The following is a 22278-nucleotide window of genomic DNA, read 5'->3' on the forward strand; positions in this document are numbered from 1 at the left end:
TCAAGCTCCAGCTCAGCCATGGACTCACTAGGTGGCTGTGGGCGAGTCACTTATCTTCTTAGACTCAATTCCCCACCTGCAAAATGGGAACAACAGTGACCTGCCTCATGGGCCTACTACGAATGAGTCAGGGGTCGAAAAGCACTTAACACAATAAAAAAAAGTTCCAGCTACTCTGGGGAAACAGCTACAGAACCAGATAGTAGACATAAACCCATACAGACTCAAAATATATCATAACATTTTCATGAACAGGGGGAAAAGGGCAAAAGGGATTATCAAAACTCCCTCCTTTTGGAGAGAGGGCTCTCACAGTCCAAGTTTTTTTTAAAGCTTGGAAAACAATGTAAGAGATTTATAAAATCGTAACTGGAGAGAGTATGAAAAAGTTTCCCACCCTCCCAGAATTCTGGAATAGCCATGTAATTGCAGCAGATAAAGAGACAATGGCAGAAGTGCCAGGTGGCTGCAATGCCGCCAGCCCAGGTGACTTTTCCAAACGACTAGATGGAAGACAGCTCTTTCAGTGGAGACAAGCAACAGCCAGAACAGAAGGCCTCATATTATTATTATTACCACCACCACCACCACCACTCCTCATCAGGGTGGGTCCCAACAATGAAAGGAAGGCACCTCAGACTCTCAGATGTGATGATGCAGACTGACAAAAATTGAGATATAGATATCACCATTATGTCCATCTCTGTAGGGTGTAGGGAAGCCGGGTGGGCCACCGTCAGCAGACAGAATATTGAGCAAGGAGGGCCCACTAGTCTGACCCAGGATGACAGGACTTATTTTCTTAAGTCCAAATAACGTACATGGCTGAGTGCTCTTACCTGGCAGAGGACCGTAAGCCCAGAGTAAGAAGATAAAACATAAACACACATGTATGGACATACTGAGCTGTATTCAACTAAGTTTTACTCAGAGTAGACACATTGCCATTAATGACGTAAGTTAGTCATGTTCACTAATTCCAATGGGTCTACTCTGAGTACGACTGGCCTTGGATGCAAACCTGTTTGCCACAACCACCGTTATGGGGAGAAGAGACAGGAGCCATTTGAATAACATCAACAGGTATTTCAGATCTATTACTGTGAAGGAAATCCTATCTGCCTTTACATATTATTTCATTACGGTAAACCCCTTTGAAAACTGTATACAAATATTAAAAATAAAATTATATATATATATATATTCTCTGCTCCTCTCAGGTCCAGATGGTTCTATAGAAGCCCCTGCAGCGACAGCTGAAGGACAGAGGGGCCACCACTGGGAGCTGGTGCATGGAAATGCCACGCATGGGGCATGCGTACAAATATTCGGAGGGGAAAGCTACATTTGAAACACGCATGTGCTTTTTCATACTTCATTTGATATATAGAGGACAAACTATCTTGCAAGAAGCAGCCCACAATTCCACTGTTACAATCTGCAATGTCTGTGGCCAATCAATTCCTTGATTCAGGCCAGTATTCCAGAATGCCCTGGGTGAATCTGACTAGCCCACCACAGGGCTCATACTGGACTGGCAGGGCAAGGGGGATTCTGGATAGGGAAAAGGGCCCTGCTTATGACCGTAGTCAAGGAAGGAACCCAAACTTTAAACTCTATATCTAATTAAGATTAGTCTGCATCTAGATTCTTATTTGTAAGCATCCCAGGCTTCTCAACAAAAAAAATATTCACTTACCCATACAAATGAAAATACTCCAGGGTCCTTCTTGCAGCATAAAAATAAGGAGTGCCCAAACACGACATCATTATGAAGGATGGACTCAACTTCTTGGACATTGTTCCCGGGAGAGGAGGAACAGAAACACTGGAAACAACCCCACCACCAGCAGCCCATGGCTGTAAGCTTGTCTATCCAGCCAGATCATGACAAGCTTCCTAAACCATTACCTGAAGAGTGGCATGTTCCATCCTCATCTCCAGAGTTCTGTTCTCCTCTTTTAACTGGCTTCGTTCAGTCTCCAGTTCTTCAATCTTTAATCTAGGGGAGAAAAGTGACCAAATGGAACCTTTAATATTTGTACCTATGCTACAAATAACCCTCATAACAATGGAATGAAATGCTCAGCGATGGACATCACATGAGGCCAGAGGAATATTCCAGCCTCAGGCCACTACAGGTCTTCATTGGCTACTTTGGCTAATTCCTACTTTGGCTCAGTCTTCTCCCAAAAAAGGAGGAAACATGAAGTAGAAGGGGCAGGATTGGAGCGTGAGCTTGACAGACAAACGGTCAAAGAATACCTAATCACTTTGAATGAGTTCAAATAGGCAGGGCCCGCTAAACTGGCTGAAGAACTCTCAGAACCGCTGTCTATTATCTTTGCGAAATCGTGGAGGACTGGTGAAGTGCCGGATGACTGGAGGAGAGCTAATGTTGTCCCTATCTTCAAAAAGGACAAAAAGGAAGAACCAGGGAACTACAGACCAGTCAGCCTAACATCAATCCCTGGAAAAATTCTGGAGCAGATTATAAAGCAGTGAATCTGTAAGCACCTTGGAAACAATGCAGTGATTATTAGGAGCCAACACAGATTTATGAAGAACAAATCCTGCCAAACTAATCTTATCTCATTTTTTTATCAGGTAACCTCCCTTGTAGACTGTGGGAATGCTGTGGACATATCTCAGCTTCAGCAAAGCTTTTGACAAAGTGCCCCATGATATTCTGATTAGCAAGCTAGCTAAATGTGGGCTGGATGGAACAACTATCAGGTGGATCCACAGTCGGCTCCAGAATCATACTCAAAGAGTGCTTATCAATGGTTCCTTCTCAAACTGGGTGGAAGTAACGAGTGGGGTACCATAGGGCTTGGTCCTGGGCCCAGTGCTCTTCAACATTTTTATTAACGATTTGGATGAGGAGGTACAGAGCACGCTTATCAAATTTGCAGATGGTACAAAATTGGGAGGGATAGCTATTACCCTGGAAGACAGAAAGAAAATTCAAAGGGACCTTGATAGGCTGGAGCATTGGGCTGAAAACAACAGAATGAAATTCAACAGGGGTAAATGCAAAGTTCTACACTTGGGAAAAAGAAACCAAATGCACAGTTATAAGATGGGGGATACTTGGCTCAGCTATACGACATGTGAGAAGGATCTTGGAATTGTCGTTGATCACAAGCTGTATATGAGTCAACAGTGTGATGTGGCTGCAAAAAAGGCAAACGCTATATTAGGCTGCATTAACAGAAGTATAGTTTCCAAATCACATGAAGTATTAGTTCCCCTCTATTCAGCACTGGTTAGGCCTCATCTTGAATACTGCTTCCAGTTGTGGTCTCCGCGCTTCAAGAAGGATGCAGACAAACTGGAACAGGTTCAGAGGAAGGCAACAAGGATGACCAGGGGACTGGAAACCAAGCCATATGAGGAGAGAGAACTGGGCATGTTTAGCCTGGAGAAGAGAAGACTGAGGGGAGATATGATAGCACTCTTCAAATACATGAAAGGTTGTCACATAGAGGAGGGCCGGGATCTCTTCTCAATCATCCCAGAGTGCAGGACACAGAATAATGGGCTCAAGTTGCAGAAAGCCAGATTTCAACTGGACATCAGGAAAAACTTCCTAACAGAGCCATATGACAATAGAACCAATTACCTAGAGAGGTAGTGGGCTCTCCGACACTGGTGGCATTCAAGAGGCAGCTGGACAGCCATCTGTTGGGAATGCTTTAATTTGGATTCCTGCATTGAGCAGGGGGTTGGACTTGATGGCCTTATAGGCCCCTTCCAACTCTACTATTCTATGATTCTACTGCGCCGCTCTCATAGCAAGAGGGAAATGCGATGTGGGCCCTCTTGTAGAAATCCCACCAGATATCTTGTTTCTCCCTCAAGAGCAGGATGGGGAACCTGTGGCCCTCCAGATGTTGCTGGCCTCCAGCTCTCATCATTCCTGACTGCAGGCCATGTTGGCTGGGGCTAACAGGAGTCTGAGTCGAATGAGATTCAGAGGGCCACAGATTCTCCACCCTTGGCTCAAGAGCCGCAATTAATTGAACAAACCATTAACTCCTCCCCTGGGACAGGTAACAGCAATTTAAATATTTGGATTTTGCTTTCTGTAAATAAATATTTAAAGAGCTTCATATATGTTGAGAGAGGGGCCCTTTCTCTGCAGGCCCATAGTCTAAACAACCTTAAAAGTCCACTGGCCTCCAATATCTGGAACCTCTATTAAAAACCACAATAGAGGGTAATTAAAAAAACCCACCCTTCCATTCTGTATTTCAAGAGGTTTAGAGTTTGTTTGATTGTTCTGTCTAGAAACCGTGTGTGTGTGTGTTTCAAGGGTTTGAAAATGTCATTTGGGCTGCTTGTTTTAATCTGCAAAGCCTATTTGTCAGCAAGTCAGATTAAGTGAGCTTCTTGGGAGCAAAGTATGATTTTCTCACTGAAGCCTCATGAGAAGGCAGTCATCTGAATTGCTACATTGTTGGTTGTTTATATTTTTACCACTTAACTGCAGGAAATAATGTGTTGCTTTCATTTCCAAAGAGACCCACATCCACCCCTTTCACTACAAGAATGATCAGAAAGGGAGGGCAATTTCCCAAGGACCTGTTGGGCCTTACCCCTCTGCCTCTAGGAAGAAAGGCACACTCCCATCTTTCAGTGCTGGACATTTTTGTGTTTTGCTGTTTAACTTCTACAACTATCAAGAAAACCCCAGTGGATCAGACCGAAGGAGGCCCATCTAGTCCCGTATCCTGTCTCTCACAGCGGCCGACCAGGTGCCTATGGAAACCCTACAAGCCCTCTCCCATTTATAATCTCCAGCAACTGGTATTCTGACACATGACTCTGAATATGACCATGATGACTTATCCTGCATGACTCTGTCTAATCCCCTTTCAAAGCTGTTCAAGTTGGTGGCCACCATGACATCTTATAAGATCCAATTCCACAACTTAACTATGTGCTGAGTGAAGAAGTACTTCCTTGCATTCAGCGTCATTGGATGGGCCTGGTTTGAAGTGTTTTGAGGGAGGAAGAGAAACTGTTGTCTTGCCATTTTTTCCGTACCATGCCTAATTTTTATAAATGTTTATCATGTCCCCCCTTTTTCCTCTAATAGGGAAGTGGATCCACCCTGCTGATCATTTTGGTTGCCCTTTTCTGCACCTTTTCCAGCTCTACAATACCTTTTTTAAGATGTAGTTTTAAGAAGTTTTAATGGAAGCCATATTTCCTCTCCATTAACCTGGTAGCCATGCCCCAACTGAAGGTGTATGCGATGATTATTATTCAGAGAGAACACACACTTTTCACATGGTCAAGTGTTTTTCACTTTACTATTGCTTCATTTGTTTCAACCAAGCTGAAGACAGATTGCATGGCCAAGTACTGTAGACCTGTTGCTCAAATTATGTAATGGATCAGACAGCAACGTTGAAGAATATTTAATTACGAAGTGCCCCCCCCTTTCAAGCAGAGACTGTTGAAAACAGGAACAAGAATTTCAGCTGTGAAGATTGCTTCAAATCCCTTGAAGGGTTTTCCTACAACATATGTAATTGAAATTAAAATTATCCAGAATAGCAGGCTCTGAAGGCATAAAAATGCAGCATTTGAAGGCACCTCCATGGCCCTCTGAGAGCATTTTAGCTCGGAGGCAAAATCTCAGCCATACTGCCTCTGCTCTGAGCTATGAATCTGTTTTTCCAGGAGGCTAGCCTCCTGAATATGAAATGTTCAGGAGTTAAGACCAAAAAATCTAACAATTACAACAGTTTGTTAAGAAGCAAGAAACCCAGATCCTACACAGATGCCAGAGAGGAAAAAGAGGGCACTTCACTATGGGTCTCCTCCATGCCCATCCAATTTAGTTGAAATGCTCCTCTGCTAATCTTATTGCATGTCCCTTACAACAGAAAATCAAAACTCCCCCTAAATGTCAATGATTATCCCTTATTTCAGATCTTAAAATGTTAATCCGGCAACCATGGTTACAAACATAGGAACAAGCTATTCCTGATGTGGTCCCTTCCCCATCCCTGCAAGAGACAGAATTTTCCATTCCATTTTACACTTCAATAATCTTTCTTAGGATCAAGTTCCTTGGCCGGATTTTCAGCATCCTGGTTATGCCCTGAATAAAGCATGTGATAGTGGCACCAATTGGTCCTTTGCCTGAGAGCGGTGTGATTGGCTCTCCCAGCTATATAAACAGGGTTCCAGGGAAAGCCAAGCAGGCTTTGCTTCAGAAGGTAGAACCTTGACAGCAGTGAGTGGAAGGCCGTGGGAAAGAGCCACAGCTTGCTGGCACAGTTCACACGCAGCCTATAGAAGGTTTCTGGTTCATTCCCTAGCAGCGCCACTTAAGGAATTATCAAATGAGGCTCAAAAAAACCAACACAACCTCCTGATGCTTTAAGTAGCTGCTGACAACCAATGTGAGATCCAGTGTGGTGTAGTGGTTAAGGTGTTGGACTACGACCTGGGAGACCAGAGTTCGAATCCCCCACACAGCCATGGAGCTCACTGGGTGACCTTGGACCAGTTGCTCCCTCTCAGCCTCAGAGGGAGGCAATGGGAAACCCCTCTGAATACCGCTTACCATGAAAACCCTGTTCATAGTGTTCCATTTTGCCAACCAAAGTAGAGAGAAACTAGAGGGGTCAATGGTCTGACTAAATGCCCTGGCTTGCACCTCATGGTAAGTCAAATGACAGCTTCCCATGAATGGATAAGCGTGCTCACGCACCTGCTAAAGTCACAGGCACTCTGTTCCTTCCTTTTTGAAGCCAGGAGGAAACAGAGAGCACAGTTTTTAATGTATAAACCAGGATTTCTCTAGAAAGAAAGAAACCACAAAGGCTAGTTCACTCTGAAGACAAAGCCAGCACTCTGGTTTGTTCCAATGCCATTCACATGCGCCGTATCAGACTTAGGAGTGAGTCTTTTGGGGGACAGAGGCCAGTGGTCTTTGGAACAGGGCAAGCTATAAATCTGAGAAAATTCTCTGCTGTACTGTGGGTAGCTTGCTTTGTGTCCCTAGTGCTCTAATGGTCCCTCCCCCCAAAAAAACTTCCTATCTTCAGAAAAGCCATCCCACATGAATTTGTCTTCCAGGGATCCCCATACCCATCTATTATGAAACCCACACAGGTGTAGATTATTCTGGAGTGTGGGTTACACCATACTCTGTGAAAAGGGAGCACTGACCAGTGCACCTCCATTATCCTGCATGAACTGGCCAGGCTGATGGGAAACTGGAGTTCAGCAACATCTGGAGGGCACCCCATTGGCCACCCCTGCCCTAGGGCATGTAGGAGACTGAATTGCAGCAGTGGGGAAGCTGTCTCCTGGGAAGTCTTTTCCATCTTAACTGATCTTACTAGAAAAACCTGGGTAAGTTAAAGAATCCCCAAAGACAGGCTGGAAAAAATCACTGTGTTCATTGTTATATCACAAACTTTTCAGTAGCCGCAATCAAAGTAAAATCACTTTTATGAGAAACACAGATGGGGGCAGAATACTTAAGCCACCCTCCCAAACTATGAATAGGGCCATTTTTGTTTTAAGCACTGAGGCCAGACATAGGAGCAGAATACTGAACAGAACAGAGGAGAAAGAGACCCCATGTACAACCACAACACTTGCTCCCAAAGAGCGACAAAACGGAGCACTAGGAGCAGTGAAGCTTCCAGCAAGTGTGACTAAGGGACACTGGCAAGAACATGACTCTCTTTCAAATTACTGAGACTCAACCAGTCACTAAATCCATAGGCAACATTTAGGATTTACTGGAGTAGTTGTTTGACAGCAGAAAGAAAACATTAAGATTTGTTCCAGCTGAAGAAGTCCCTTCATCCACTGCTGCTTCAAAGTCTTCAGGAGTTTAAAACAAATAAGCAAGCAAGCAAAGCCAGCCAAATAGCCACATTCTTCATCACCATCATCATTCCTCCTCCTCCTCCTCTGGGCAAACTGACCACTCAGTAAACCTGTTCTTCACAGCATGGTCAACAAAATCAAATGCCAAAATCGCCCCCTACTCATATGGCTAATATGGTTTAAGGGAGGCAGAGTGCAAGTGAGGGGCTGACAGCGTTAATATTGCTTTTGTCATCTCCTCAGAAGTAATAATGTTGGGAAAGAATTTCACATTTAACGTTATAAAAAGGTTTGATGAAAAGAGTGCTTTGTTCTCCTGAGGAGAAGGAGAGGGGGAGATAAAGTCTTTCAAGCTTCCCAGGGAAAATTTGCTTTCCATATTAAAGAAAAAGAAGACAAAGGGTGGGTTTTTTTTAAAGCCCTCACACATAGGCTATGAATACAGATGTGGAGGATTAATGCAGGGCGCCTTTGTCCTCCCATTCCTGCATTTGTTTTTCAAAAGCGAGCTTTTAAACACAAGGTCTACATAGAAGACACCTAAACAGTCTTCCGCAACCTGATGATCTCCAGATGTTTTGGACTACAACTTCTGTATCAGCTCCAGCCACCATGGCCACTGACTACAGTCCAAAACATATGGCGGGCACCAGGTTGCTGAAGGCTGATATCAAGGCACAGAGTGCTTCCTCTTATCCTGCCTCCCTCTGAAATAAGGTTTCCTGGATCTACTTTCTGTTTTACTAGAATCCCAAGATTTCACTACCTGAAGCCACATGCAACAGTTAGCATTAAAGAATATGATGCCTCCCAGCAGCGGCTGAGCACAGGGATTTGGTGAGAGTGTCAGACCTGAGCTGATCTCACAGTCTTTCCACAGAAAAAAATCCATTCCTACCCAAATCTTTCTTCAACAATCTGAATTTTGTTGTCAAAACTATTGGGAGTAAAAAATGTTGTTGATCTGCTGCAAATAAACTAGAGCTCTACCAGTAGATCTACCAGCCCTGCTGAAATAAGGTTCTGCAGGATCTCTTCAGCAGAGTGGTTAACTGAAGGGGTTGGCCATGTCCAGGGAACAAAGGAGCCTGGCCATCGCCAGAGGTTAACGACAAATCAAGGCACATGACAAGAAACTGCAGCAGAAATAATGCTCTCTTGAACCAAAGGGGATTTCTTCTCCCACTTTCCAATTTGCAGTGTTTGTATTCTTCTTCCACCTGTTTTCTGCCAGAGTGAATTTGTGATGAAATCTTTTATGGGCCAAGAATGCAAGTACAATGGATTGTCCCTAGCTACACAATGTTTTGGGCAAAAGCCTATAGATTTCATTTATCAGGAATTGCTGAAACAGTCCCCAATTACAATCATGCTTAGCACTTGTATAGCACTTTATAGGGCTCAAAACATTTCACATACATTCTTTCAGCAATTCCAACAACAATCATGTAAGACAAGTCAGTATTAGCTGTTCTCTGAGTGTCTGTGTTTTTCTGCAGGGTTTTCTGGTTTTATTACCTATTCTAAGCCACCCTGAGAAAGAATTGGACTGAAAGATCTTAAAAATAAGTAATAAATAAACTACTAGTCCTGCAATGCAGATGGGGTGATGGGGAACGACAGAGACAGCCTATAACAACAGTGGCTGGCCTATTTGTAGCTGAGTTGACATTTGAACTCAGGACTGTCTGGTTTACAGGACAACTGGCAATGTTATCCTTAAATAACAATCCCAAATGGTTCCTAACTCCTATAGAAGACGACAAAGATTCAACGATTAACTAATGGCAAGATCAGAAGATAATGTCAGAGACACAAATGGAAGTTTGTCTTGCCATGAATTTCTATTTGCAGGTCCTGATGGAAGCCATTTCCCAGAGCGATGATGTCTCCTACTGGGGGGATCGGGCAGGGTCCTCTCAAGCCTTTTGCTTCCTCTCCAGGAGGAGTCATTTTAATGATTGCTTTATATTGTTTTTAAATGTCTTTATGTTGCTGTACACCACCCTGATATTTTGCATGAGGGTGGGATATAATTTTTTTATAGAAATAAATCAATCAATGAAAGAAAAACGTTTCTGAAGGCAAACAATAACAGCAACAACAAAAACTATGTCTCCAATATGATAGCTCCCTACATGCTCAGGTTAGCCTAGAGATCACATGGGATGGAAATAAGAAAAGAAGAATGTGGCTGCTATATTTCTAGCCCAACAACCTGCTCTCACAGGTGGCCAGTCAGAGGCCTGTGGGAAGCCCACCAGCATGACCTGGGTACAACAGCATTCTCTCCATTTATGATTCCCAGAAACTGGTATTCAGAAGCCTACCACATCTGATAATGGAGGTAGGGCACTGTGGTCATGTCGAGTAGCCAATGATCCACGATCCTCCATGAATCTTTATTTTAAAGCCTTCCAAGTTGGTGGCCATCACTATATCTTAGGGGAGCAAATTCCATAGTTTAATTATGTGCCATGTAAAGAACTGTCTTCTTTTCTGTGTCCTAACAAGAGCTTTGTTGAAAGCTGCATTTGTAAAGTATGCATCTCTTCAAGACAGAGGGCAGAAGGAGGGCAGGCAGGAGGAGGAATGGATAAAGAGCACAGATCACACACTTGTTACTCTCCAAAAGCATCAATAATGTTATCAAACCCTGGAATACTTGAAAATCCAACTGTTTCCTTCTTCTGTCCTTGACATTGCTGGCAAATGCATATGACAAATGCTGTTCTATGAGGATTAACACTGAGCATGGGCTTTGAAGGGGTAAATAAACTAGAGGTTCCCCTAATTAGGGAAGGTGTTCTAGGCCAAACTAAAAGATCTGGAAAGTCATTGAAAAAATATTTTTTAAACACTCCACCTCCCAGAAGGCCAGGAACAAAAGGCTAGTTTTACCTCTGTAGGATGCACACCTTAACGTGGTGAGTGAGTTTGAGAGTGTTGAAGAAGCTGAGAGCAATGCCCTCAGGAGTCTAGACCAAGAGGCTTGACTCCTAGCAGGGACACCCAAGGCGGAATGGTCAAAGCTGAGACACCAGACTAAGATGCAGCCAAACTCAGAGGAAGGCAATGGTAAACCACCTCTGAATACCTCTTACCACGTAAACCCTATGAACAGGGTATCCAAAATGCAATGCTATTGGAGGTCACTGATTCATAGGGTCACCATAAGTCGTAATCGACTTGAAGGCACATAACAAAAACCCTCCAGCTCCCAGAAGGCTAGTTTTCCTGACAGAGCTGCACCACATCAATCAATTCGAAGAAGGGTATGCATATCATTTGCAGAATTTTTAAACTTCTCTATAACATCATGCGCATCATATTCCATATCTATCTATCTATCATTCAATCTGTCCTCTATCTATCTATCTATCTATCTATCTATCTATCTATCTATCTATCTATCTATCTATCTATCTATCTATCTATCTATCTATCTATCTATCTATCTATCTATCTATCTAGCTGGCTGGCTGGCTGGCTGGCTGGCTGGCTGGCTGGCTGGCTGTCCTATCTATCTATCTATCTATCTATCTATCTATCTATCTATCTATCTATCTATCTATCTATCTATCTGTCTGTCTGTCTGTCTGTCTGTCTGTCTGTCTGTCTGTCTGTCTGTCTGTCTGTCTGTCTGTCTGTCTGTCTGTCTGTCTGTCTGTCTGTCTGTCTGTCTGTCTGTCTGTCTGTCTGTCTGTCTGTCTGTCTGTCTGTCTGTCTGTCTGTCTGTCTGTCTGTCTGTCTGTCTGTCTGTCTGTCTGTCTGTCCTGAAATAGGGCACTCAGGGCAGCTCACAATAGAATTATACACAATAAAAACACAAAAAAATTAAAATACATAAAATACAGCTTATTATTCCAAAATTTACCAGCTGCATATAGTAAACTGTGAGGTCAGAGGAAAATGAAACGCAGAATCTTTATTTTCATTATTCTATTTGCTACAGCAGCTTTCCCCAGCCTGGTGCCCTACAGATGTTTTGGACTACAGCTCCATCAGCACCAGCCAACATGGCCAGTGGTCAAGGACAGTGGGAGCTGTAGTCTAACAACATCTGGAGGGCACCAGATTGGGGAAGGCTGTGCTAGAGGTTGAGAAACAGGGCATTTGCAAATAATGACTTCCCTCCAAAAAAACACATGGTACCACAGTAAAGAAAGCAAGACAGGAAGCTACCTCAAACCACTCGCTCCTCTAGTTCAGGACTGTCTATACTGAGTGGCAGTGGCTCACCAGGGTTTCAGACAGGGATCTTTTCCAGCCCTATCTGGATTTGCAGGGGGTTGACCCGGGACAACCTGCATCCAAAGCACGTACTCTACCACTAACCTATGATTCTTCCAGGCAATCTCCTTGGTGGTGATTATGCCATGCAGGACACAAGTTCATTCTCTTAAAAACCTGAACTCTCATTGCAAATGCATGTTTCTTATTCTTGCGGTTTCAGAGAAATTTAGCATCTGATAAAAACTTAGTAGTGGGAATTCAGCAACGATAAATAAGGAGGAAGGGAGAAAGAATAAACAAAGGTGAAAAGCATAGCACTCCATCCTCCCCTACAAATCACCATATACTGCTCATATTAACTTCATAGCCACTCTCCAAATCCCATGCACACCACATTTCATTCATGTCTATCACTCCAGCACCAGATCAAAACAGCCAAATACTGCAAGTAAACTACACTGGTGCAAACATGCCACATCACAGTTGCTCCAACCAGGAAGTGGAGGTCTTACAAAAAGAAATCAAGTGTCATTGTCCTGACCCTGGTGGGAGGTAAAACACAGGGATGTTCCCCCCTGCTAACTGCTCCCCAGCTCTTCTGACTACTTCCTCACTCTATAGTCCCCATTAAGGAGGGCATCTTGGCTCAGATGCTAGTCTCTGCCCCAAAATTGATCTCTTGTGGATCTTTTCCACCACTCCATCCAACTCCACTCCTGATCCTGTGGGGGCTCACACTTCCACTCCCTTTGCATTTTGTTGCCTACAGTCCAGCACTAATAGGTACATACCAAACTAGTATGTCTAGCCATATGAAACATAGCCACTGGCATCAGCAGAGTCACAGCACTGGTCATCAGTCTCAAGGATTTGTGCAATCACCTCATAAGGGGAGAGGAAGAAGCTGCAGACTGAAATAAAGAACGATCCCTAAATACAAGGGGTAGCTTTGAACTTAAAAAAAATAGCCAATAGATCCTCAGCTGTAAATCAAAAAGGAAACATCCCTGTGGCTGGTTTTGAGGCTGTGATCTACTGAGCCGGCTGAGTAGAACATAGGACACTTTTCTGTTGTATTATCCATCTTTTATGTCAAACTGATGGAAACCTTATGTTACCTTCCCAGAGAAAGTGCCAATTATACATTAAGAGCAACTTTTCAAAATGCAGTTGCAAGGGCAAAATTTGTAGTTTTTAAGTTTAATCTTTCACTCATACCTCTGAGACACCAATACTTTGACAATGACAACAGAGAAAGCATAAGACAATGAAAAGCATTGGAGGCACAGCTCCGAAGCCTCCCATCAGCCCAGAACACCAATGCAAGCTGTCTTCATCTGAGATTTTGTTTTGTTTTAAATTAAAACAACTATGTATCCAAACTTTTTTGTTGTTGCTGCTTGGTTACGGTACGTGTGCCTAGGAAAGGGAGCTGTAAAAGCTTTAATAACGGAATGAAGAGTTATCTAGTTCTACAAAGGGCTGCCGTACCCTCTGCTGGAATGCTGTTTTATAACTTCTCTCTTATTCAGTCACAACATGTATACCTCTGACATCTGCAGCAGCACACTAGGGGGACTATTTTTTCTCTTGGAAGCACATCAGTGTTACAAAAAAGCAAGGTTCTGAGTCTTTCCTACACTGATGCTGACAGATCCTCTGTTTAAAAGGCAGGCAGCTAGTAAAAATAAAAAACAAACAGCCAGGCTGGTTCCACAGAGAGGAAACCAAACATAAGGGATACGCAATGAGGGAGCCACAGCAATACCAAGAGTACAAGAGATTTTATAGGCTTCCAGAAAACATGGGGACAGAGAGGATATTGGACCCAAATAACAAACGGAAACCCCAAACAATGCAGTTTATCCTGTACCTTAATAATGAGTCTGAGATAGTGATGCAAAGGGATGATGTCAGCAATTATCAGTCAACTACTTTGCAATGAACACCATTGCATACCTGCATATGTGTCCATAATGACAACAGAAGATTTATGTAACTTTAAAGTTGACAATGAGGACATTGAACTTGTCAAGGATTAACAACACCTCGGCACGGTCATTAACCAAAATGGAGACAACGTCAAGAAATCAGAAGATGGCTAGTACTGGGGAGGGCAGCTATGAGAGAACTAGAAAAGGTCCTCAAATGCAAAGATGGATCACTGAACACTAAACTCAGGATCATTCAGACCATGGTATTCCCGATCTCTTTGTATGGATGTGAAAGTTGGGCAGTGAAAAAAGCGAGTAAGAGAAAAATCAACTCGTTTGAAATGTGGTGTTGGAGCAGAGCTTTGTGCATACCATGGACTGCGAAAAAAACAAATAACTGGGTGCCAGAACAAATTAAACCAGAACTGTCACTAGAAGCTAAAATGATGAAACTGAGGCTATCATACTTTGAACGCATAATGAGAAGACATGATTCACTAGAAAAGCCAATAATGCTGGGAAAAACAGCAGGGAGTAGAAAAAGAGGAAGGCCAAAGAAGAGATGGATTGATTCCATAAAGGAAGCCACAGACCTGAATTTACAAGATCTGAACAGGGAGGTTCATGACAGATGCTACTGGTGGTCACTGATTTATAGGGTCACCATAAGTCATAATCGACTTGAAGGCACATAACAACAAAACAAACCTGCATATGCCCTGCATACCATCAGTGAGGGTGTCTATAAGAGGATTCTGGAGAAGAGTTTATTTTAATTATGAGAAAAGCCTTTCAGGAAGTAAATGCTGTGTTAGAATGACCAGCTATCTTCTGGTGTAGAAATATGAAACTTTCCCTGCTACAATACTGCACAACAGCCAAAATAGCTTGGGGGTGGAGACAGAGAAGTTCAAGAGCCATTAGCACTATAGAAGTTACAGAGTTATAGGAAGCAGTGACATGAATTTCATCTGAGCTCTTTCTAATATGGTTCTTACTTTTAAAAGGAAAGCTAAATAATTTCACAGGCGACAATAAATAATCTGTTAGCTTTGAATATTATAAACTGGAACAAAAAGCTATATTTAACTGCTTGTTTCTCCAAACCAAAAGGAGGGGGTTGTGGTGCCTAAAGAGCCTGCAGATTGGCAAACAGTTCAAGAGTTCTACACTCTTGTTTTCAGCCTGCCAATTAGTCAGAAGAGAAATTTTAGTCTGTGATTATAGTTTAGTTAATTAATCATACCGATTAAGGCTCACAACCCTATCACTAAGGAATTTTCTTTCTTCTCAGAAGATAAATTTCCTAATTAAAAGAGCTTAGCCCCTTCCCTTTTCCGCAGCTGAACTAAAAAGAGGACACTCACCTCAGTGAATTCACTTCCTCTCTAGCGATGAAGATGCTCGGATCAGTTGCGGGCGCCTGGCTCTTCAGTACCTCTAGCTCTGCCTCCATCTGCAAAACAAACAGAAGGGATGCAAGTTGTTTTCTCTCTCTTGCTCTCCTTTTTGCTTCCCACCCCCCCTCTGGGAACAAAGGCACATTGGTTTGCATTCAATGCTAGCCCTACTCAGAAGAGACCCATTGAAACTGATGGACATGATTAACTTCAGTGGGCCTACTCTGGGTAGAACGTAGCTGGATAAAGCCTATTACTATCCAAACACAAATATACAGAAAGTGATAGAGGAGACAATTTGATGCGGAATGCATAAATAAAATAGAAATCGTGTCAATTTGCATTCCTGAGTAAGTAGCAAGTCTGAAAGGTTGAGTAAGCACCCTCTTCTGGAAGAAGACCACTTCTCTGCCCTACCTAACGCCTTGGTAAACAGACACCAATACACTGCTTGATGGAACATATATTACTGAATAACAAGACGAGAAAATTTTATTCAGGACATTTCGGCTTCATTTGTTCTCATTGGTACCACTTTCAGGGATCACAGGATCTCTGCAGTAATGGCATCAGTGGTTAAATAAATGTCTTCAGAAGACTAAAGTGGCCTCACTCTAGGAGGAAACGGTTTACCACCTAGGTGAGGGTGGGGGCTGCCAACCTACTCCACACCCACCTCCTTCCCCTGGGAATGGAAAGGGAGAGCCAAGTCACACATTTCCTTCTTTCCCTATAAAACATCAGGTATTGAAGAGAAATAGAAACAAGAGAGTAGTTCATGTCCAGCTATTTCTTACTGAAGGATTAAGAAATCCACTTCCCCCCCCCCCCAATCTCTAGAGTAAAGGCTGTCTGAAACAACCTTTGCCTCTGCAGGTCTGATTAAATTCTGACAAGTGAAAATCTTTTGGCTTGGGCAAAGATCACACCAGGTTTTAGGACGTATGTCTGAAAACGCTCGGTCGTCCTTCCACACCTTCCCCTTCACCCAGCCAGCCCTCCAATCCCATCCAAGCCTTAGCAAAGATTGGCCTTTCCTGTTCAGTTTTCCCCTTTGCCATCTGCCATATCTTTAAAAATCTACAGAGAAATGCAGCGCATTCTGCACACGTTGGAAAATAATGAGCAAGCACTGCCCTAATTAGAGATGCAAACCCAAAAACACACACCAAGGGCTCAGTCTGCAGCACCAGGGGAGATAAGGCATTAGCATACAGTATCCTTCAACAGAGCTGATGAGACTCACACAGCATTCTAATGCCACACCAGAGGACTGAGTCCAAGTGCAGCCAGACAGTACCAATTCTTTGGCTCCATTAGGCAGGGCGGGGAGAGTGGAAAAGGGGCAACTTGTTGACATCTGCAGAGCAAGTAGCCAGAAATGAAGCTGGGGTAGCACACTGGAGGCTTACAAGAGACAGACACAAAGGACGCGGAGACAAAACTGTCAGAACAAGCAGTGGGGAAAAGAGGCCACTTCACATCACTAAGGATCCCTTCTCCAAAGGCATGGTGGAAACAAAGAAAGGGAATTCAGGGTGTTCCACTCAAAAAACCTAGCTTCCGATTGCTTCCCAAATCCAGTCACAATGATGCAGAAGAGCGGGGAATGCAGATGCCCCTGTATCCACATGTTGTACGTATATATGAAGTTAATGCATATTGGCTGGCCGATAAGGTTATCACAGCAAGGAACACTTCCCTCAATTTTCTGATTACGGAGCTTCTCTCTTTCCTAGCACAACCCATCACAGATGGCCAGGATAAAGCAGGTGCTCTAGATAATTCAAAGGATGTGAATTCCAAGGCACCCGGCCTGGCACAAAACTTTCAATTCTACCCCACCTTTCTAGCACAAAGCCATTTATTATGTGCTTTCCCTTCCCGTTCCTGCTGAAGGTTGCAATGAGGTTTGTTATTATACTTTTGTGCTACTCTCTGTGTGCAGACAGCATCCAAAGATGCAGCGCCAGTAAATAGGCTATTTATCATTGGCTAAGCGGCCTCAGCCTTGAGTCCAACTGCCACCTGCTCTCTTGACATGAGCAGATAAATTGCTGCTGGCTCCCTTTAGAGGAAAAGGCAAGGGGTTAGTAATAGATTGCTGTGGCTTGTGATTGTGTGTTGATGGTCGAAGGAAAGAGGATGAGCATATTATGAAAGTGTGCATATACGTATGGGAAAGAATATCCTCTATTCTTGTGAGCGCGGGAGGAAAGGATGTTAACCCAGTAATGTCTACACCAACAGCAATGTGTGGATTTGTGTTTTAATGACAATTTGATAATATTTTAGCCTTTTATGTGTTTTGATTATGGATATATTTTATCTTTTTTATTTTATTATTTATTTATTTATTAAACTTATGTCCCACACTTCCTCCCAGTAGGAGCCAGTATATCACCTTGGCTCTGTTGCGGAAGGTGACTCGTAAATACAATAAGCAAGCAAGCAAACAAACAAGGTGTTCTTAATGAGCATAACGTAGGATGCACTTCCTGCCTGCATGATGAAAATACTTATTAGTATAAAAACAAACTGCTCCAAAGGGATTATTACTTACAAAATTGATTCACAAATGGAAGATTCCATGGGGAATTGTCATTAAATTTGAAAAAAATGAAAGCATCATTTGAAAGAACTGCACATTACATCTTTGGACAAATTAGAAGCTTAATGCGGTGAGTGGGTCACCAATCCCATTAAGTTGATGAACCATTAACAGCACTCCACTACTCAGGATCAGTCCCCTTGCACCTGCTATATTGAAAGCTATTATTGACAGTCCGTTCCTTACACCAGTCAAGGCCTTTATGACATGAATAAGGGCATAGCCATGAGTAATATCCTAAGCTATGATGCATGTGTAAAATGAAAGCAAGATTAAGTGTTTTGACCATGCAGTACCATTTTCAGAATGTGTTGCAGAGTCTTGTGTAGGCCTCACCAAGCTACTTTCACAATATATGGCTGCTCTCCAGTGTTCTCTGTAAATGCAAGAAATGCTGAATGTTTGGAGCTGATAGTCTGAGGCTGCAACTTAGCTTACAGAGCACTGAGGCCCTCTTCAGACATGCAAGGAAAGAGGTCTATGGAACATCACCTCCCAAAATTGGGCAGGACAGTTACAAGTTCTAGACATCTCCTGCCCTTGCCTGTCCAACAGAGCAAGACCTTCTGCCTGCCATACTTGAAGTAAGCTCCAAAGCCTTCTTGTTTCCAGCCTCAGTTCCAGTAACTGAAGTCATTGGCTTGCCATTGCCAGGAGGTTCTGCATTTGTAAATGCACGGTTTACAACCCCCACCCCCCACCCCAAAAATATCTCTGTGTGTCTGTATGACAGACACACACACACACACTTGTAACTCAGGGTAAACACTTCATGCATTTGACGAAGTGGACTATGGTCCATGAAAGCTTATGACACAGCAGATTGCATTAGTCTCATTGTTCTTTTTCCTATGACAGTCTTAACAGCTACACCTCGGCAAATCATTCAAGATAGCGTCCTTTAACAGATGGGTGAAGCAGAACCATGCTTTTACCAGGCTGCCTCAAAGTTTAATCTGGCAGAAAAATTCTGAGAAGCTCAACATTCAATTGAGGGAGTAGGGAAAGATTCAACCTGTCACACTTTCACTGACAGCCTCAAAAGTGTGATTGCCGCATATGCTTCAAACGTGTTTGTCTACCGCCTTTGGTTTAGGTTTGTTTTTGCAGCCACAGAATCTCTCCAAGTTAAAATTTCTATAAAGACAAGGTACAGAAGGAACCTAAAGCACAGCAGCAGCAGCAGCAGAACTGACACTAAAGCACCACATGTGTTACGTGCCTGTAACTGTTAGAAGGAAGAGGACAAGCATGATATCCCAGGAGCTATAGACATGGACATAGGATCAGACGTCTAGGAGGAAGTAGCAGCAGAAGCTGAGGGCAGTAACAGGTTTCTTGAGAACCAAACTGCCAGGTGATTGTGCAGTTTGCTGATGGCACACAGCTCTGTTGCTCCTTTTCATTTTCTGCAGGTGAGGCAGTGGATGTGCTGAATCAGTGCTTGGTTGCAATAACAGACTGGATAAGGGCCAATAAACTGAAGCTCAGTCCAGACAAGACTAAGATGCTGTTGGTGGGTGCTCTCTCTGACTGACTGATTGGTGTGCAGCTGCTCTAGATGGGGTCACACTCCCTCTGAAGGAGTGGGTTCATTGTTTGGGGGCTCTCCAGGATCCATCGCTGTCGCTTGAGGCACAGGTGGCCTCAGTGGTGCAGAGCGCCTTCCATCAGCTTAGACTGGTGTCCCAACCGCAACCCTATCAGGACAGGGATAACCTGGCGACAGTAACCTCTACTCTGTTTAACATCACGGCTGGACTACTGCAATCCACTTTACGTGGGGCTGCCTTTGAAAACAGTTTGGAAGCTTTAATTAGTGCAGAATGCGGCTGCCCAACTCTTGACGGGTTCAAGGCGAACAGACCTTTAGATCTTCTGAGGCCCTTCTTTAGGTCCCTCTTCTGAGGAAGGCTTGGTGTGTGGTGACAAGGGAGAGGGCCTTTCCAGTTATTGCTCCCTGTCTGTCTGTGGAATACACTCCCCAGTGAGATCTGCCTGGCACCTTCATTGGCATCTTTTCGGTGCCAAGTGAAGACTTACTTTTTCCCTCAGGCATCTGATAGACAGAGATTATTATTTTTTGTTATTAGCATGTGGTAAAACCTTCCTCTCTCTGTGTGTGTGTGTTGTTTCATTGTTATAGTGTGATATATTTGTTTTTGTTTTTAACATGGTTGTAAGTCGCTTGGAGACCTTCAGGTATAAACTGACTAATAAATCTAATAGATGATGATGATGATGATGATAGTCGGACTAGATATAAGGCAGCTTCCCATACTTCTATGACTCTTAGCTTTCATTCCTCAGGATAACCAAAATCAGTAGTGTTGCACTTTCTATAGACAAGAAATCTTAATGGCCATTGCAAAAATCTCTGTTGCATTTAGAATTCTATCATGCAGCATCCAAGACTGTTGAGAGCAGTCCTCTATTAATACAGAACTACAGTGCTGTAGTGGCTGAGAAGCTGATTTGTGAGCCAGGATTGCTGAGAAATAATGCATGTCAGACACTGGTTGAAGCCTACAATATGAATGTTTACTGTTATTTACTCTTGGGCAGGTAGACCTTTTTTTTAAGGAACCCTAAGATATTGCAGCATTCAGTGTTATGTGTGGTGCTGTCTTGTCACACTCAGGACCTTCCTTTCCAGTGCCTCCCTTATACAGCCTCCAGTGGCATGGATATCTATGTGTGTGTGTGAGAGAGAGAGAGAGAGAGAATGCCAAGAGGAAAGAAATCTTAAATTAGGTCACTAAATGACTGCATGGTGCCTTGGCAAAGAACGTGCCATGCAACTACTGAATCTGATTACTGTAAAAGCAGATTCTTTGGGGGTGGGGGGGAACAGTGTTTGAGGTTGCAAAAAGAGGAGGACAAACTTGGGACCAAATGCTTTGATCACACATTTTTGTTGCCTGCAGTAACAATACAGAATCACAGAGCTGGGACCCCAAAGGTCATCTAGCCCAGAATCGCAGAGCTGGAAAGGGCCTCGAAGGTCACCTAGTCCAATGCCTTGCCAATGCAGGAAACCCACTGCATCCCTGCTAGGTGGCCACCCAGCCATCCAGTAATGGAAGGATGCTTGTTAGCTTGGCAAAAAGGCCAGGTTATGTGGGAAGGTCCACACTAGAAAAGATCCTCAAATGCAAAGATGTATCACTGAACACTAAAGTCAGGATCATTCAGAACATGGTATTCCCGATCTCTATGTATGGATGTGAAAGTTGGACAGTGAAAAAAGCGGATAGGAGAAAGATCAACTCATTTGAAATGTGGTGCTGGAGGAGAGCTTTGCACATACCATGGACTGCAAAAAAGACAAATAATTGGGTGTTAGAACAAATTAAACCAGAACTATCACTAGAAGCTAAAATGATGAAACTGAGGTTATCATACTTTGGACACATCATGAGAAGACATGATTCACTAGAAAAGACAATAACGCTGGGAAAAACAGAAGGGAGTAGAAAAAGAGGAAGGCCAAACTAGAGATGGATTGATTCCATAAAGGAAGCCACAGACCTTAACTTACAAGATCTGAATAGGGTGGTTCGGGACAGATGCTATTGGAGGTTGCTGATTCATAGGGTCACCATAAGTCGTAGTCGACTTGGAGGCACATAACAACAACAACATCATACTTTGGACACATCATGAGAAGACATGATTCACTAGAAAAGACAATAATGCTGGGAAAAACAGAAGGGAGTAGAAAAAGAGGAAGGCCAAACAAGAGATGGATTGATTCCATAAAGGAAGCCACAGACCTGAACTTACAAGATCTGAATAGGGTGGTTCGTGACAGATGCTATTGGAGGTCGCTGATTCATAGGGTCGCCATAAGTCGTAACTGACCTGAAGGCATATAACAACAACAACAATGTGGGAAGGAAAGATGCTCACAGGCAGTGGTAGTTTCTCTATAAACCTGAAGCAATTTTACATTTTTATGACTGCTCTGATGCAGGGAAGGGTTGCTTCCTGCCCCTGAATCTAAGCAAAGCCAGTTAGTGGGAAAAGATAGAAACTGCCTCATAAGCAGAATCCTCCAAGGCGGGGGTAGGCGCCTGGTAGGAAGGGGGGCAGCTGCCACAGGCAGCCAGTGGTGACAGTTCCTCCTCCCTTGGCACTTTATTCGTTTGTAGCAAGCGCTCCTGGTAATTATGCCTCTTAATTTAGGAAAGCGAGTAGGAGAAAAGAATATAAATTCATGTATTAACTT

General features: G+C 43.3%; 1 protein-coding gene across 7 annotated transcripts in view; it reads right to left on the reverse strand.

Moving 5' to 3' along the window:
- The window catches only part of MAD1L1 (mitotic arrest deficient 1 like 1), a 604081-nt gene that overhangs the window by 264064 nt on the left and 317739 nt on the right, over positions 1-22278 (reverse strand). For all 7 annotated transcript variants that reach the window (XR_009759370.1, XM_061599459.1, XM_061599461.1 and 4 more), the window contains 2 exons: positions 15404-15492; positions 1912-2002 (listed from right to left, as the gene is read on the reverse strand). Coding sequence is in view for 6 of the 7 variants with exons in the window: in XM_061599459.1 (XP_061455443.1) it covers positions 1912-2002; positions 15404-15492 (180 nt within the window). In the remaining variant the exon portion in view is untranslated. The remainder of the gene's footprint in view (positions 1-1911; positions 2003-15403; positions 15493-22278) is intronic.

The sequence above is a fragment of the Rhineura floridana genome, chromosome 17 (assembly GCF_030035675.1).
Source record: "Rhineura floridana isolate rRhiFlo1 chromosome 17, rRhiFlo1.hap2, whole genome shotgun sequence".
Taxonomy (NCBI): Eukaryota; Metazoa; Chordata; class Lepidosauria; order Squamata; family Rhineuridae; genus Rhineura; species Rhineura floridana.